Source organism: Hippichthys cyanospilos, chromosome 5 (genome assembly GCF_059441005.1).
Source record: "Hippichthys cyanospilos isolate Australia breed blue-spotted pipefish chromosome 5, RoL_Hcya_1.0, whole genome shotgun sequence".
NCBI classification, from domain to species: Eukaryota; Metazoa; Chordata; class Actinopteri; order Syngnathiformes; family Syngnathidae; genus Hippichthys; species Hippichthys cyanospilos.
Window position 1 is genome coordinate 25,879,293 of NC_142373.1, and position 18,678 is coordinate 25,897,970.

The 18,678-nt window shown below is 40.2% G+C and overlaps 2 protein-coding genes and 1 long non-coding RNA gene across 3 annotated transcripts in view; 2 read left to right on the plus strand and 1 right to left on the minus strand.

Annotated features, from left to right (window-relative positions):
• The window catches only part of LOC148424133 (general transcription factor II-I repeat domain-containing protein 2A-like), a 1,452-nt gene extending 1,358 nt beyond the window's left edge, over window positions 1-94 (plus strand). Inside the window, exon 1 of the mRNA XM_088414952.1 lies at window positions 1-94. This exon is cut by the window's left edge and continues 1,358 nt beyond it. Coding sequence (XP_088271078.1) covers window positions 1-94 — 94 coding nt within the window.
• LOC148424132 (uncharacterized) overlaps window positions 1-3,527 on the plus strand; it is a 5,497-nt gene extending 1,970 nt beyond the window's left edge. The window contains exons 2-3 of the long non-coding RNA XR_015865600.1: window positions 1,402-1,599; window positions 2,677-3,527. This is a non-coding gene — a long non-coding RNA (uncharacterized LOC148424132). The remainder of the gene's footprint in view (window positions 1-1,401; window positions 1,600-2,676) is intronic.
• The window catches only part of LOC148424131 (aryl hydrocarbon receptor-like), a 43,115-nt gene extending 28,361 nt beyond the window's left edge, over window positions 1-14,754 (minus strand). Inside the window, exons 1-2 of the mRNA XM_088414756.1 lie at window positions 14,404-14,754; window positions 1,377-1,567 (exon numbers count right to left, since the gene is read on the minus strand). Of these exons, the coding sequence (XP_088270882.1) occupies window positions 1,377-1,567; window positions 14,404-14,462 (250 nt within the window). The 5' untranslated portion in view covers window positions 14,463-14,754. The remainder of the gene's footprint in view (window positions 1-1,376; window positions 1,568-14,403) is intronic.
• Window positions 14,755-18,678: the final 3,924 nt, after the last annotated feature.

Genomic DNA, 18,678 nt, shown 5'->3' on the forward strand with positions numbered 1-18,678 from the left:
TAAATGTGCTGCTACTCAGGATTTGACACCTGATATCGACGCACTTGTAAAGGTAAAAAGATGCCAAGTTTCAGGAACCAGCAGCAGCACGTAGACTGCAGGAGTGCAGTGAGAGAGAGAAAAAAAGTGTGATGACACGACATTTGTTTGCACTCATGAATACAGATCATTGAAAATAAGATGAATCTGGTTTCATATTAAAGACAATTAATATTGTGCAGTATATTCTCAGCTTCAGTAGGCCCAGCCTAGTAGTTTGATCTGATGTAGTATCTTACTGCCCATGCACTGCTAAAACTTTTATTTTGTATTTCTTTTTTATTTATTTCAAAGCAGTATGACAATTAAGGCAAAAATATTTTTTTCATAGCTCCCACTTGAGTTTGTTTAGTGTGGTGAGTTGGTTCAGGTGTAAAACTGCATTCACTCAACTGTTAAAATAAACCAGTTGTTAACACATTCAATGCCAAACATGAAAATCATTTTTTTTCCATTGTTTGTGAATAAATGTGTTGTGCTTAGAAAAGATCCCTTGTCATCCATGATTATAATATGTAGGGTAGGCTACAAATGTAGGCTGAATGATAAAGCATAGTACTGAAAAACAAAGCTAAATATTTGGAGTTGACATTCTTTTACTGATCCGGCCCACCTGAGAACAGAAAGTCTGGATCCGGCCCCAGAGCCAAACTGAGTTTGACATGCCTGGCCTATAGTGTAAGTCAATTTCATTTTAAATTAACTTTTACTAAATAAGTACATTATATATTTTTTTACTTATAAAATAATTCTCCATATTTTGTTCTTTTTGCGCCATATTATATCCATGTGGTTACGCTCCTTCTCGTGTTGTAGTTTTAAGTTGGAGTTTTTAGCCAATTAGAATTCAGCTAACTTGTGTTGCCAGGCTGTATGTAATCTGCCTTAGCCAGGGTAGTTGCATCAATACGACACGGGCTTCTGCGCAAGCGCAGATGGATATATGAACGGCCCGTATAACTTAACAGACAGCTGGAATAGCTAAGCGAGTCAAAGATCGCCATCTAGAGGCCTCACATTGAACGTGACGTGAGTGGATGCTCACTGCAAGAGAAAGAGAGCATGAGAGGTCAAGAAAAATCGGGAGATATGATACGACTGTAACAACAAAGCAGGGGACAGGCTGTGGAAACAGGCGGAGTCAGAATTTCACTACACCTTTGATGAGATGGCATTATGTCCATTCATACTGCAAAACATACTGCAGTCGAATTTCAATTCATATAAATTGTTTGTTTGTAAATCAAAAGTGCTTCCTCATGGATGTGGTCCTTAGCTCAAGTCATGTTGTTCTTCAAACACCATACTAGTTGTGGGAATTGAGACCAAGAAGTCACCTTTAAAATAGCTTTTGACTCGCAGGTATCCAACGCTGAGGCGAAGGACGGACAGTTTGTCCAGACAGGAGCGAACATCTTCAGAAAAGGGCAGGAGGTCCGTCAGCCGGTCCAGCTCTCCATTAAGTCGGTCTCGGTGGCGCTTGGATGGGTTGGATTTGATGACTTCATTCACATCCTTAATTTTTTTTCTGCAGATCAAGAAAACGACAAAAATGATGTGGTTTGTAAATTCAGATTTATTTTTTTTTTTTTTTTTTAAGAAAGCAATTTTAATATTATTTAATGTGGCACCAATCCTGACATCACACTGCTACACACTTGACCAGCAATGTGCCGATCAACAGCAGAGTGGGGTATTATTTTGGAAATATCGGTGTATTTTTCTAGTACTTCATTTAAAAGAATGTTATTATAACAAAATTAAATATTCCAAATTTCGATTTCTTTCTCCCGATTCTAATCAGCTAAAAATGATGTGATGGGGCCAATTTCCGATCTCAGATCTGGCCATCCCTAATGAAAATATGAAGGAAATATTACACACATTTCAATATTTCTAGTGACACACTGTTGTTTTGGCTCATATGCAAATACACCAGTGAGAAAATCCAAATGTTCCAGACAACATATTTATAAGATTTTTCTTTCTTTTGCTCTTTTTTTTTTTTTTTTTTAGTTTTTTCAAGGTAATTAGGTTTATAAGAATAGTAACATTTCCTTCAATGTTTCAGTTTTCAGCTTTGAAAGTCAAGCCCCCAAAAAGGGTGGTCCCCAACACAAGCTGTTCTGAACAGGACTGATGTCAAATGTCAACCGACTATAAAATGTCAATTGTTTCACTTGGACAAACCCACAAGATCTGCTGTTAGGAACTCAGATTGCGAAAGCTCCAAAGCAACTAATAACCCGTGGATTTCACCTTACGCATGCAATGAAGTGATAGCCAAGCAAACTTTCCACATGTGGAGCTTGGTTTGTTTTCGGAAGATTAGAAACCTTTTATTTTTTTTAATAAATCACGCGAGTTGATTATCCCCGCGCATTTGTAGTTTAACTTTCCAAGGAACGTATGACTGGCGGACCGGGGACACACGCAGTGGGCGTAGGTGTGAGAAGTTGCTGCAGAAGCGCACCACGGTGCTGTTGCAATGCAGTAGCCTTAAAAAGGGCTTTTCGGGTATCTGACAGCGACTGTAACACAGGTCGCATTCACGGTGAAGCCGTGACAGAACAGTGACAGAACAGTGACAGAACAGTGACAGAACAGCTCATGGTCAAATCTTTTTTTTTCTTTCAGCGCGACTCTCTCTCTCCGTGGAGTTCTTTGTATCCGGATGTAGACCATATTCTTGTTCCTGTTTGGTGCTTTCTGAACTTTGGAATTGACCACGGCGGACAGTGGCAGACCAATCTTTTCAAGTCTTGCATAAAGTTACCGTACCACAGTGGACACGTGGCATGTGGAACTGCTCTCATTCATTAACATGGCTGCGGACCCGCAATGCAGTATGTGGAATCACCGGGTAAATTTCACAGCTGTCATCAGTCATGGGTTCATCAAATTTCAAATTTCAGGTGAACCCTATCCAACACTTTACTTCCAGGGGCAATAAAGAACAAATGCTGGCCAAGGCCAACATTTTTTGGCTTCATTATATTTTTTTCACTATTTAAGGATCTACTTACTTCTAAGCTCAATTTATGATTTAGCACAGGTGTGTGATTTGGGTAGACTCATGTATATTGTGCATGAAGACTGACTGACAAAATATATCCGATCTGTCCACTTGAATTGCAGACATGTTGGCAAATATCCTATTCATATCTGATTTTCTTCAGGACATCTGATTCCATGCATGTTTATCAGAACCAGGCCACATAGCACCAGCAGCCTGTTTGATGGTATCTCTGTCCTTCCGTTCTTCCTTCCATTCTTGCTAACCATGGCCACTCCTCATTCCACCGGTTACTAAAACAGCAGCAACGTCTGACCTATTTAAAGCTGCACTCACACTGCTTGGCTGTCGCCTACGAAGGGGCGCCCAAGTGCCAAAAGCTTACACATGATTCCAAAATCAGACACACATGCTCTGGGTGGAGAATCACAGTGACAGGCAGGTTTTGGATGGTGATGACTGCCAAAGTTAGCGCTATGAAAACAACAAGTGGCCCACACTGAGGTTTTGTAATTGAACATTTAATGTATGTTAAATGCAATTGTTTCATACTCACATGACTAGTAAAAACAAATAAAATTAAAACAATAAAAACACTGTCTACTGCAAACTACTGTCTTGGCTTAACTTGCCTTGGTCCCATTTCAAAATGACAACTGAGAAAGACCAAGCAGCATTGAACGCATTAGATTGAATGAGGCATGCCAACAAACAGCAATAATGGAGGCTGATGGTCTCCTGTATCTCGTTCCCTTTTACAGCCAAATCTGATCGATTATTTAACTAATTATGTGCTCTTCTCCTTGCCACACTTAAAACAGTGAACACAGAGAGAGCTTTCTTCTGTTAAACTAAGATTTGCCTGTGTGGTTGACTTCGTGAACACATTCACGATGGATGCTTCTAACGATGTGGCCAATGTAAACTGTCAGCTTCATGCTGTTAAATTTAACAACATTTAATTATGGGAAATTAGTTTTGTGGAATGAACTGCTCATGAAGGTAAATACTTTTCCCGTTAGACAACGCTTCTGGTTTCGAACAGGAAATTTAGAGAAGAAACAAGAATGCAACATTCACTTAGAAACATTTTGAACAATGATATGGATCACATTCTATAACACATTCTTAAGACAAAGGGGACAACTGTATTTCTTTTTGCCAGCAAGCAACAGTTTACACAAAAAAGATGACACAGTTTTTTTTTTTGGTGATTTGGTGAAATGACATTTGAGTGGTGAAAACCCACACATCTGAAAAATCTCTACTTATAGCACTGACATTCCCATAGCTGCATTTAGTCTGCAGATCAAAGTGCCAAATTACAGCTTAGAAAATGTCTGTGATGTTACCCATATCCAATATTACTGTGTGGTACGAAAAAGCCTTTAACCCAAGTTTTGGATTAAGAGCAAGGCAAAATGAAATTAATTTGTTGCATAGGCAAATTGCACTTTTGTAAACTTCACACATAAATACATTCTGTGTCTTATCACCACTCATCTTCAAACATATCATTTGTAAACCCAGCTAAAATTTGAAAAAAACTGAGATATTTATTGTTAACATTAAGCACAATCCGTGGAATAGTCCTCCTTAAAATACATTAACTCTGTTTTGCCATGGTCGGTTAGACAGTTCATGAGTGAGGGGAGGATGGAACGGAAGATCGACAGGCGGATCGGTGCAGCATCTGCTGTAAGGCGGACTCTGCATCAGTCTGTCATGGTAAAGAGCCAAAAGGCGAAGCGCTTTATTTACCGGTCATTCTACGTTCCTGCCCTCGCCTATATGAGTTTCCTCCCCCTTTGAGAAAGGGTGAGAAGCTCCGTCATCTGGGAGGGACTCAGTGTCGAGCCACTGTTCCTCCGTATTGAGAGGAGCTAGTTGTGGTAGTTCGGGCTTCTGGTTAGGATGCCTCCTGGATGCCTCTCTGGTGAAGTGTTCCAGGCATGTCCCACCAGGAGAAAGCCCCATGGACGACCCAGGACACGCTGGAGAGACTATGTCTCTCGACTGCCCTAGGAACGCCTGGGGATTAACCCGGAGGAGCTGCACGAAGTGGCCAGGGAGAGGGAACTATGGGCTTCCCTGCTGAAGCTGCATCATCTGTGACCTGACTCCGGATAAGCGGAAGATAGTGGATGGCTGAGGTTAGACGGAGAGAAAAGAGCAACACAGCAAGAAAAAAACTAGCAGAGAATGATGACAGTATTAAAAAGGTTTCTGACAACAGTTACGTGACATTACCGTAGAGGTTTGACTACACTATGATGACAAAAAAGGCAGCGCTGCAGTGAGCAAGGAATGCAATGAGTAGCAAGACAGGACCGGAAAGGGGGAAAAACAGGAAAGGACAGGACAGGGCAGGAAGGGGTCGTGGGCCAGGCATTGCAACTGATATGTGATGGAATTGGTTATCTAGTAACAAAGCAAAAATATTAACAGCGTTCTTAAATAGTTTGGGGGGTCAGCATTAACAGTGGCCTGACCTGGAACCTTAGGTTAAGCACCGAGAATCAGTACTCAAGTGGAACCAGAACTCTCCTTCAGGTTCTCCCGGAATCAAGGTTTGAAAATGTTGGCACTAAGTTATGAATACCAGTTAACCGCGTGGAAAAAGCATTGACAGATGCACAGCAGCTCATCCCCGCTTGCCGTTTCTCCGGGAACGCACTGCTGTTTACTGCTCAGCATGACAGTAAAACACACCACCAAATGTGATGAGACTTCAAAATAAATGTTCCCATACCAAACAATGTACGTAAACATATACTGTATGTAAACAAATGCTTGCATTTTGACTTGAGGGTTCTTATTTTGAAATTGTTCACAATAGAGTCTTACGTCAATTGCTTAATTGACTGATACCTCTTTTTATCGCACAAACCTGCTTCCAGAGTGAGTCGGGACTCCAGATATACACATGACATGATTCACTGACACACGTTCCTACAATCAATTTGTATTCTTGCGTATAACTTTTATTCTCAACAAAACTTCTGCCCGTGTGTGACTGACATGGAATTGTCCAGTTGTGTGCCTCTAAATGCATATTTACGCCGGAAATTGGGATTTTCTACAGTAAAACATTGTAACTGGTAAATAAAACATTGCTGTTTACTTGACCGATTCAGTGCAAAATCTCTCATGTTCAACTCCGAAACTAAAAGACATGGATAATGTTGGCATGTCCAGGGTGCTGTGTATGGTAGGTACAAATTTCTTCTGTAGTCATAAGCTTTCTCAAGTCATATTTAGCTGCTCCGGAGGTGCAGATGTGATAACGCAAAAAGACCTTAGAAACGCATCAATTAAAGAAAATAAGTATGTTTAAGAGCCTCCAGTCTATATGTTGCTTTCGAGGATTGAAAATATAGATGGACCCGGCTGACGCGCCTGTCTGCTTGCACGCTGCATTGTGTATCAAACAAACGACAATGTGTACGCTGCACCTGTGGTGTCCACAGATTTATTTTCTGCCTTTAGTGTGTATAGCATCCTTATCTGCGTATTTAAGAAATGAACCAAAATTGAATATTGTGCAAACAAACAAATTTCCCATACAGCATTGGAAATGATCATGTACTTGCAGTAAAACCATAGGCCCTTTGGGTCAATCTCTGGCACTTAAATAAGTAATAGCGCCATCCCAATGATACAGGCTTGATATTGCCATTGGCCCTTACAGGGTGTTTAGGGTGATTAATCAACTTTCTACCAAGGTTAAAAGATGCTAAAAGTTGAGTTTTCATGATTGGACCCTTTTAAAATCTGAATTGATTTGGTTTAAATTTGTAACTTTTTTCAGTAGTTTGCAATGGATTGCCACTATTACAGGGGTAATAAGTTCTTTAAGTTCAGCAAGCCAAATTAAAAAGCTTACCGCGCCACACATTATTTTCCGATGGCTGCTCTATGTGGATTGCCTCACACTAACATACTTATGTCTGCTTTGACCTAAGTGCGGCAACGATTAGCCTGTGGAGAATGATTCTGCAGGTTATTATTTATTGGTTATTTTGGTAAATGACCAATGGCGATTTCAAGATGGAAAAAGAATGGTTTCTACATATATACATATTTGTATTTGTGTTATTTTTAATCTATCTGCTGGCGTTTTTAGGTAATTGCACCTTTTTACCATTGCCGTCTAACTGCTTCCATGCAACGCGTGACTATAATGCTGGTCTGCTATTGGTCGGCGTCTCCTCACAGAGATGGTAGTCTGCTATTGGTCGGCCTCACTTGTTTCAAAATGGCAGAACGGCAAAGCTTTGGTCGATTGTGAGTGGTTACAAAACCGTATTTATAGTGCATTTAACTCCTTAATTCAAAGTTGAAAGGGTTAGCCATGGGTCCCAAGATTGCTAGTGATGTTAAAGAGAGAAGTAAGAAGATGATTTATATGGAAACGAAGCTGGAGATCATCAAGAAATACAAAGCTAGCCTAGCCTAGGCTACCCTTACTAGGGAATATGGGCATAACAAGCGCCACTCAAAGGTAAATAAAACCTGTCTTTATTTTTAATTTATGATGTTTTCTGATTGTATACATGTATATTATATATACATTGCACTTACTACACTATTTTGGGACAAATTTTTAAAATGTATGTACAATTTTGATGTTTTAAAATGGGGTTCTAAACACATTAGCTGTTTAACATAGGTTTGGATTACCCGCCATGCAGTGAATTCGCCTTACAGAGTCTTACTGTGTCAATCAATCAATCAAATTTTATTTGTATAGCCCAGAATCACCGAAGTCTCAAAGGGCTTCATAGATGAAAAGACGTCATGTTGAGACTTCTTTCGAAAAAAGAAGTTATACAGAGACATCTCTTTTCGGTGTAAGGTAAACAACAGCATCCCCTGTCAAAGCTCGGCCAAAAGCACTGTTTTTTGATGAAGAACCAAGGTGCAGTGTGCATATTCACAACTCTCACTAATGGATTCTGCCTGGTGGGACTGGAAACAACAGCAATGATCTTTTTAACTGGACATTTTTTTAAGTTATGTAATAAAAAGCAAGTAAAAAAAATGCAAAAAGCTCATAAAAGACAATCTGGATGCGCAGATCTGCAGAGGAATGCTCCCGGGTGGCGACCGCGGACATTTTACGATGTCTGCTCAATGGTGCTTTTGTGCATCACAAGTCCAGCTGGACGTTCAGGGGGAAAATAACCTCCACATCTTCAGACACAGGCCACCTTTTTATTTTGGGATACAAACACTGAGAGCTGTCTGGCTGTCTGCAATTTGCCAGGCAAGTGGTTCAAACATGCCGTATCAAATGTGAAAACCACTACGGACACATGCATGCTATAATTCTTCTGACAGAATGAGTTAAAACTGGATCTTGGGCATTTTAAGTGGCATGGCCACAAATATAAACTTTACAGTACAGTATGCTGTACAAGAGTGGAAGAAATGGCTGAAGAAGGCAGCAGTTGTTGATGATCTATACATCTACAGATCTATAGATCATTATCAACACAACTACCCTTGCTCTCTTTATGAATTAAATGAGATAACCAGTAATATAATCATACATAACAGAAAGCAAATGGCTTGTAATCAACGCAAGACTTCAGCTTGTCCAAAAAAAAACATCCCCAAATTAAGTCACGTACACATATTACTCACATACATTTGAATGAAAAGAAATCGCAAGCAAAGAAAAAAAAATGTAAACAGAAAAAAAAAATAGATGGTTCTGCGAGACTCAAACCCAGGACACTAAGAATTTCATGAGCAATCATATACACATGTTTAACCCACAGTGCCAAGTGAGGACTTCGAATATTTCATCGACAAATAATTAGATGCCTTAATATGGTGATTAATTTCCGGTTTTGACTGGTTCATGGAAAGCAATCCGCGATTCAGATCACGGTAACAACGTTTGAAGCACTGGTAGCGCTTATTTTTTAAAAGAAAACTTGTTAGAGGGTTAACGTCCTGATCAAAGACGAACGCTGTTCATGTCCAATCACGCGGCCCCCTGTCATCCAATCAGCAGTGAGACCACACTCTTCTGCCCCACCCATAACAATCGCTTCGGTAGGGAAATTGCATTTTTTGGTATGCTCTTTTGTTGCATGCACTTTTATTTACGTGTGTGCTTTTTTTTTTTTTTATTGTGTGCTCTTTTTTTATTGTGTGCTTCTCTTTTGTGAGGTGTCTTCGTTACCTTTGTTTTGTTTGCTTAGTTTTTTGTTTCTGTGATTTTCACTTTAGGGCCACTGTACATAATTACAAAAGGTAAAGATCTGAGAGTAGTTGTACTACGAAACATTTGGATCAGTGTCACCACAAACAACTCATCAAAAGTGGTACTCCCAGTCCCAACATTTGTTTATGTAATGACTCGCTCAGTTACTGGGAATTCTGGTTAGCACGCACAAGCGGAAACAGCCGAGGAGAGCCTGGCCAGGCTCCCAACTGTAAGATACTTCTATTAGTCACACTCATAGGTCGGTTGGAAATGACACCATTAGCAACATCATCCATCAGGCACTGTGGGCCAAATGCAGACGTCTGTATACGATTTTTTTTACATAAATCACATTCAACGTGTGGCACAGAGTCACACTAGAGCACACATTTAACTGCCTTGGCCAAATGTTGCTGCCAACAATTATGAAAAAAGCTTTATTTTAATATGCCATGTAATGTGCTATATATTCTTAAGAAAATAGGTTAACCTGATAACCTATGGTCAGCGGCAGGGATGGTACGAGATCTCGCCCTGCGAGATCGAACGCCACGAGATTTCTCGCTCAGGCGTGCCACGAGATTCATTTCCTTTCCTTATTGAGCTTGACGTGCAATGAGGGCAACTAGGCTGATAGATAGGCTTGAGTGCTACACTCTTGTACAGTTGGTATGCACCAAAAGTAGGGCTGCACGATAATGGCCAATATAATAATCACAATTATTTTGGTCAATATTGTGATCAAGATTATTAATCACGATTATTCATCATGTTTGGTCCAACATGTCTATTTGTTGCACCTTTTTAAACAAGCAGTATATACTGTATAAGCAAGGCTTGATAATAAGTAAATAAGTAAGTAAATAATAATTATGGAAAAAACATGCTGAGTGCAAACCATTGAAAAAAATGAAGCCTACTTCGAACCAAGCACATATTACAACAGACCTGTAAGAACACCTACAACACCCTTAGTTTTTTTCAAGGAAAAAAAATAAAAATAAACAGTACAAACGTACCAGAATAACTCGAAATGAGTTTGGACTTAGCAGTCAAAATGTCATTTTTGGTCATTTCAAAACCAATGTATTCAAATGTTTTCCAATCGGATTTTCCAAAATGGGTCTCAATTGACAGCTAGTGCAGTATATACGTAGAGGGGCTGAGAAAAGCGGAGGCTTTTGGCATGCAAACAAATGGTAAACATTGTCATCTAAAAGCTTTTAAGGTGGAATTGAAACCTGATATTTCTGGAGCACGCCAGTGAAACCAACTTGCATTGACATTGTGTCCCACTCTTGACGCGTGAAAGAAGACGCTTGTAATCTCGCCGGCTAATAGAATCAAACAATCGAAATTCCGCCAAGGTTTTTTTTTTTTTTTTTTGGTCTTTTTAAATCAGACTCCTCGCCTTTGTGTACTTGCTCGCCAGTAATCACAGGCGAACACCAATAAGCAATAATTTGTCCGACATGTTTTCTGCCCGGCGTGGTAAAGAAATTCAAGAAGGTACGCATTACGGAAAATCTGGCCAGCGCGGAAACCGCGCGAAGCGGCGTGATTCCCGAAAAGACATCATTTTGACGAGTGGTGCCGCGTCGAACTTACGGGGTGGGTCAAGCATAAACCAAGCTGCAGACGTTTCTGCAGGATTTGCTCTCTTGCTATTTCTGGGTTGGCCCCCTGGTGGTAGGATGACTGAAAGTTCTTCATTTGACATGTACTGGTAGGTGGCTTATTAAATGTTAATATCGCCCATTATCATCTTAATTAATTGTGGCAGTCAATATTGTGATCGCGATTAAAATTCGATTAATCGTGCAGCCCTAATCTAAAGTAACTGTAGCTTGCAATCCGTCATCAATTGAAAAGACTCATATTGATATTCGACAAGCTTGTCTTGTGTTCTCTGTGGGCAGGGGGCTTCACGCTAGAGCAGGCATGTCCAAACCCAGTCCTCGAGGGCCGCCCATCCGGCATGTTTTGGAGGTTTCTGTCCTCCTAACACACCTGATTCAAATGATCAGCTCATCAGCAAGCTCAGCGGAAGCCTGACAACAAACCTGATCATTTGAATCAGCTGCATTGGATGACGGAAACATCAAAAACATGCAGAATAGGCGGCCCTCGAGGACCGGGTTTGGACATGCCTGCGCTAGAGCATAGGTGTCGAACTCCAGTCCTCGAGGGCCGGCATCCTGCATGTTTTCCCGTTTTTCTTTCCCCAACACACCTGATTCAAATGATTAGCTCATTAGCAAGCTCTGCAGGAGCTTCAAAATGATCCCAATCATTTGATTCAGGTATTTTTGAGGGAAAAGGTTTGAAAACATGTAGGATATCGGCCCTCAAGGACTGGAGTTTGACACCTGTGCGCTAGAGCTAGTGAGGAGGAGAGAGTAGTAAGAGAGACTGCTATACGCATCCCACTTGTCACTTAATTAAGTTTGTTTGAAGTCCAAGCTGTGTGTGTGCGTTAGTGAGAGGTAAGTGTCACCCATGCGAGAGTTACTTTAATTTGTTTCCAAACGTAAACGTGCTTAAGAACGAACATTAGCATTAGCTCACGCTTCGCTAAGCAAGCGAGCTAGGTGGTACACGTTAAGTTTGGATGGTTTGAATGTCTGTTTAATTGAGCCTTATTTCTCTGTTGTTTAATTGGTAGTTGTGCCTTATTTTTCTGTTCAAGAGAAACCACAAACATATCAGCCCGGATGGCTTCTTGTGGTGCCCTGAAATAAAATCACTATTGTAGTTACACACAATTGCAGTTACTATATGAATTAATGTTTTTTGTTGTTGTTTTTAATGTTTGGCACTTTAAATATGATGTATTATTATTTTCATGTTTAACTAAGAAAGAGCTCAGCTTTTTTCTTGAAGCAGAGTGTGAAAAGGAAGGGTTTTTTTATTTTATTTTTTATTTATTTTTTATTTTTTTATTTTATTTTTTTTATTTTATTTTTCCATTTGTCTTTACTTTTGCTTTTGCCATCCGGTTCAACTCAGCTGCATCATTTGTTATTGCAGCAGCATATGGAAAAACCTTAGATAGTTTATTGCAGCCTGCTTAATAAAAATTTATAATTTTGAAACTGGAAAATTTATATCAGCAATTATTTTTTAATTTTGAACATTTTGCAACATTCTAGTCATATCTCGCTCTCGTGGACTCAATCTCGTGAAATATCTCGTCTTGTGGAATTTGTATCTCGTCGCATGCGTAGTGAGTTTACAACTCAGCACAAATACCAATCTCAAATACAAAATGGAAGAAAATAGGAACTCGAAGGTATGTATGCCAAATGTAAATAGGGGGCGGGGGGTTGCTCCATGACGGTGTACAAACAAGTCTTACACTGTGGCTTCCTTGTATCGTGGACGGACCGCTGCATGTGTCATGTTGCTACCTGTTGCTACCTCTCTGCGTGCCTGGATTGCTGGCTTGCAACTTAAAAAGTGTGGAAGTCTTGGATTTCCGTACTGTGCAGCGCTTGTGTTTTCAAAATTAAGTTACAGTGGAGACCATCTTACCGGTATTTTTTTTAACCAGTTTCTCTCATAAATGATCTTTTTCATGCTTATTTATATATACAGTGGACCCCAGTATTACAACGTCCGTGACTTGCGTTATTTTCATGTTGCGACCTGGAATACTGTGTTTTTTCATCCCCTCTTTATGACATTTTCCCGGTTTTGCGCCCAAAACAACTCATGACCCTAGGGGGGCTTTGACTGTATTTGTGTTGTTACACTTATTTTCAGTTGCCGTCCCTGCAACACATCACTACAATTCTGGTCTGCTAATTGTCTCCTCATGGAGATGGTGGTCTGCTATTGGTCGGTCTTTGAAGCATTACTATACTACATACTAGAGTGGCGATAACAAAACATGATCAACTTTAAAATATCGGTAGAGGTAATGGGTAATTGTCGAAAAAAAGTTATTATGCAACCCTATCTTCATTTACATTAAGGTTTATTTATTGGTAAGACTTAGACGGAATAGGATTAGTGATATAAAACTACATTAGATGAAGTGGTCACAAATGAAAACCCACAAGAGTGAAGCTGAAATAAATGAGAGAGCAGCAAGCACTACTCAAATTAAAAATAAATCAATCAATTAAGGAATTGCAAATGGAGGAAGAACATCTGTTTTTAAAATGGTAAAGTACGGAAAATTAGGCAGAGTATGTATTTAATTAATTTATTTTTTCTAGGGTACAGCATTGGAGTTTTCTGCATTAGTTACTATATTTTCAATTACCTGTTTCGACTGTGAAAGTTGATTTTGGTTCATCTTCTAATGTTAACCGTTTAACAAAGTAGGACTTTGCTCGTAAAGGTTAATTTAACAAGTTAGCAAACATAAAAATAGCAACTGTATGACTATACAAGGGGTGGCATGGTAAAATCTACCTCACTAGTACTTTATTCACTGAGTATATAAAACTTTGTACATTCAAAGGCCCAAAGAGCAGGGCACGCTCGAAAAAAGTTGAAGGAAATGTGGACAGGGGGGAAGGGGGGGGGGGGGGGGGTTGATATCAGATTACAATAACAGAGCTAGGCGCGCGAGACTGCCCCGCCTTCACCAGTGCATCGCGTGAGAGCAGCAGTCGACTCTCCAACTTGATTGTGATTAATGCGCCAGGGCAACGCACCAGTGCCAGAGCCGAACAGCTCACATTCTTAAGGTGGTCCGCACCTAAACGTTAACAGTTTCCCGTCAATTGAACTAAGTCCACTCATTGTGAATTGTTTGCTCATATGTATTCGATTTCTCTCTTGAAATGTCACAACTGTACCGCCAATAATCTTTTTTGCTCGTTTGTTTCACAGTGAATACAGTTGACGTAAATCCACACAGCATAGATCCACCCAAACGTGGTTGTTCTTTAAACTTTCAAGTCGTGATAATGTCACGATCGCAACTGAATTCCAAGTTAGTAAATACAAAGTAGTACAACATTTTCAGGGAGTAAACTGCACTACTGTGTACTTTAGTCAACTTTCCCCGAGCGTCAAGCGCAGATACGACCACTAGGCTTTTTTTTAAACGTCTGCCTATAGTTTCACAAGATCGTAGAGAACAACAAAGTGCCCCAGTCGGGGTTCGACTTACTGTTTGAGGACGGGTTTCTTCCTCTTCTTATTGGCGTAAGTCCCAGATGTGGCCAACATTTGTGTGCCGTTTGTCTCGCAAACCTCGCCTAAAGTTCGTCTACTCGGCACTGAGGCAGCCTTTTCTCCTGCGCGAGGACGCGCTCGTTTTTCCGGCGTGTAAAAATAAAGTCACTCTTGACTGTGTCCACCCGCCATGTTAGATCCGGTGGCAATAGAAAAACATCAGCAGCACAACCGTAGCCCGTGGTGGTTATGTGCCGTGTTGACAGGTTATCCGGTCGGTAAGTGTGGCTGGCCTTGGTCGGTGTCTTTGCGGTGAAGCGCAATGGCTTGTTGAGCGAAGTGGAGCAATAGGAGGAGGTAAACTTGAGTTAGTGGGGCGGTAAGAGTATATAGTAGAGCCCTCCTCTTCGCACAAGCAGTGCAGCCTACTTGCGTGTGTGTGTGTGTGTGTGTGTGTGTGTGTGTGTGTGTGTGTGTGTGTGTGTGTGTGTGTGTGTGTGTGTGTGTGTGTGTGTGTGTGCGTGCGTGCGTGCGTTTGTGTGAGTGTTTTTTGTTTGTTTTTAACTCAAAAATAGGATGTTTGCTGCTAAAAACGACGTTAATGCCTGTAAACACAAGTGTCACACCACAGGGCCAAAGCCATTGTGGCGCTCGGCGAGATTTCATACCCCCCACCACCACCCATCGGCAATAAAACTTACAGTATAAAATGCAGTAACTACTGCATTTTCTTCAATCCGTGACTGTATGTTACTGTCAAACAATTCATGATTTGCTGTTGTAACATCTAATAGGCTTGTCTGCAATTGAGCAAGAGTTATTTTTAGAACCACGCTTAAGCTCTGGCCATATTGCTTTCGGTCAAAAACTTATGTGTTACGGTGTATAAAAAAATTTGTAAACCGACATTATTTAAAAGAGAACTCATAATGAAAATACTATGGTTACACTGCTGCCTTGGGGTCATGATGGAGTCCCTTTGGATTGGTGACTGTTATGCTATGAAGGGAGTTTCCTTCATACTTTTGCCAAAGTCTCGCAACAATCCTGAGAAATGTTTATGCATGGTTCAAGCATGTAACTGGCAGGGAAACTGACAGTGAAAAATGTCATCAAAGACATGAGATGTGTGCTTTACACATTTCATTTGGGGAAATGGACCAAAAGCTGAAAAACCAGATCAGCGATTACAACGTCTGTGCAGTCTATACAGGTATGTTCGTCTGCTTTCTCAGCAGGAAACATGCTAGCTCTACATTTTGTAGGTGTTGGTTTTGATTTGTTTAAGTTACAGGTTTTAAGACATTATTTTTTACGAGTGGGAAATGCAGGGATCGTAATGAAACATAGGGTATTTGCCAGTTGGCAAAATAAAGTAGACGTCCTTTGCATGATTTCTGATCAATCCCATTGGAGAAACCTAGAGGAGCAACAATTTTATCCATTTCAGGGGGCATCCTTGTTGCCAGACATCATATATTGCTCAAAGCTCAGGTAATGACCAATCCCAACTCATCATGCAAACATCACATGAACAAACTCAGAGAACAGGTGACTTGTGATGGCTCAGTCCTTGAGGAACAGTGATGTCAGTTTTAGCCAACAGCAAGAGGCAAACTGGTGGCTCCCTGAGATGGATAAAAGAATGGATTTTGCTACCAAATTTATATCCCACAAATGCAATATTAGTCCCTTTTTAGGCTAGTATCGGCACACAACACATATTGTCGCAAAGAAAATATCTGGGTGAACTTCCCCTTTAATTGGATGTTAGGGCTTGCTGAAAATGCCCCCAAATATTTTTAAATCCTTTAAAAAACATGAATTAATGTGATTTATTGCCCAGCTCTATCGGGCATTGTAATCTGATAGTTGTCACGTTATTGCAAATATTTGCCGTTCATCCTGTTAGAAAGAGATTCAATTAATCCCAAAAGATTTTTTGGGGAGGTTGTTCAAGGATAAAATCACATTGAAGGATTAAGCATCATTCATAAATATGACAGCAGCCGTGGGACGATCCCCTTTAATCATTGTAGAAATCAATTAATTGAACAAAATGTGATCTTGAGTGGCACAGTTGCAGACTGTTGAGCACGTCTGCCTCTCATGCAGAATTTCACTCATGCAAGTTTTCCTCGTGCCTGTGTGGATTTTTTTTCCAAGTATGTACTCTGGTTTTCTCCCACGTTCTAAAAACATGCATGGTAGGTATATTGGGAATTTGAAATTGTCAATAGGTGTGTGTGTGGGGGTGTGTGTGTGTGTGTGTGTGTGTGTGTGTGTGTGTGTGTGGATGTTTGTTTGTCTTTGTGTGCCTTGGAATCGGCTGGCAATCATTTCAGGGTGTACCCCAGCTACAACCTGTGGAGTTTGCTTGTACTTTTGTACACCCCATGCCATATAAGTTTTCCCTTGGCACTCCGGTACCCTCCCAAATTCCATAAAATATGTAAATTGTCCTTAAGTGTGAAGAGTGTGAATGGGTGTTGGTCTTTGTGTGTCCTACAATTAGCTGGCAACCGGTTAAGGGTGCTTACTGACCAAAAACATTTGATGTTTTAAATAGCACCTACCTGATAGCATGATACACTGTGATGGTTTATTATCATTATTATTAGAATTATTATTACTATTATTATTGTACTGCATTATTTTTTTTTTTTTTGGTCTTTGTTTTAATCTATCTGACCATTATCCAACAACTTATCCTCACAAGGGTCTGGGGCATGCTGGAGCCTATACCAGCTTTTTTAGGGCAGTCAGCAGGGTACACCCTGAAGTGGTTGCCAGCCAATTGCAGGGCACACAAAAACGAAAAAGAATTTGCACTCACAAGCACATCTAAGGACAATTTAGAATGTCCAATATATTTGCACTGCCTGTTTTGGGGGTTTTGGAGGAAGCAGGAGTTTTCAGAGAAAACCCACGCAGGCACAGGGAGAATATACAAGGCCGGAGCCAGAAGTGAACCCACATTGCTGCATGTGAGGCGGACGTGCTATCCAGAATGCTACAGTGCCTCCTACAAAATCTTATTACACAGTGATGAAGTACTTTTTACACCTGAACAGAACGTTCGTTATCAAGCACACTGTCTTCATCAAGTGTTGTTAGTCCACTTCTTAATTTAAGACGTGCTTTAAATGTAGTTGTACATAGTCCTATTATAAAGTTATTAGTTTTTTTCACATGTACAAAGGTAACAGTTTGAGTTACATATGGAGAACAAAGTAAACTACATGTAGGAATTATTTCAATCCGATTTTTCTTATTGAGGCTTAGACCAAACTACAGGTATTTGACTTGAAAACAAACTTGACCATCCCCCTCTCAAACATGAGAAACACACACACACACATACATCTGCTCAACTGCAGAGCAGGCAATGCTTTCCGCGTGGAAACATGTCTGTTGATTGACCACGAGAATTTACATCAACAGGAAATTAAAAAAGAAATGAGTCACTCTCTCACTCGAATGATTCACAGAGGAAAAATTACACAATCATGTCATATGCAACATTTAAACATGTAGAGCTACTGAGTATTAGATGGCTACTAAAATGTGTGCTATTCTTGTAATCGTAAACATAACATGCACTCCAGCTGCAATTTTTTGCAGGCTTGGCAAAATCATCAATATTTTATTAAATTATTGCACAATTTGTACAACTTGTCTCTGTAGCATCCCTTACAATATTTAAGGAAGAAGCCTCAGTTGTATGTTTTACCAAGATTAATGAAAATTAGTTGTGTTGTGTAGCACCCTGATATGTAGAAAAAGTATGTTAGCGTGTCCGATTTATGGACATATTAAGTGTCCCCTGGTCCGAGACCGTTCATGTCATTGATGTCAGACATGGCCTGTGGCTTCCTCTTCAGATCTGGGAGGGACAACATCAATGCAATAAATTTGGACTTTTTGACAATTTGAAGGCGTTATTATGATTATAAACTATTGTGCGTGTACTTCCACCCGGTGGAGACCAAAAAAATATAAATAAAAAATAAATGAAAATGCATTTTTATATTTTGAAATACATACTGCGCTGAGTCTGATGAACTAATAAAGCACCATTTAAAAAAAAATTTTTTTTTAGGGAAGTATGTTTTATTATGAAGTATCCATCCACCATACAACTTCTTAACCACTTGTCCTCACAAGGGTCGTGGGTTTGCTGGTTCCTACCACCTGCTTTCTTTGGGTAGTTGGTAGGGTACACCTTGATCTGGTTGCCTGACAATTGCATGGCACACAATTGCATTCA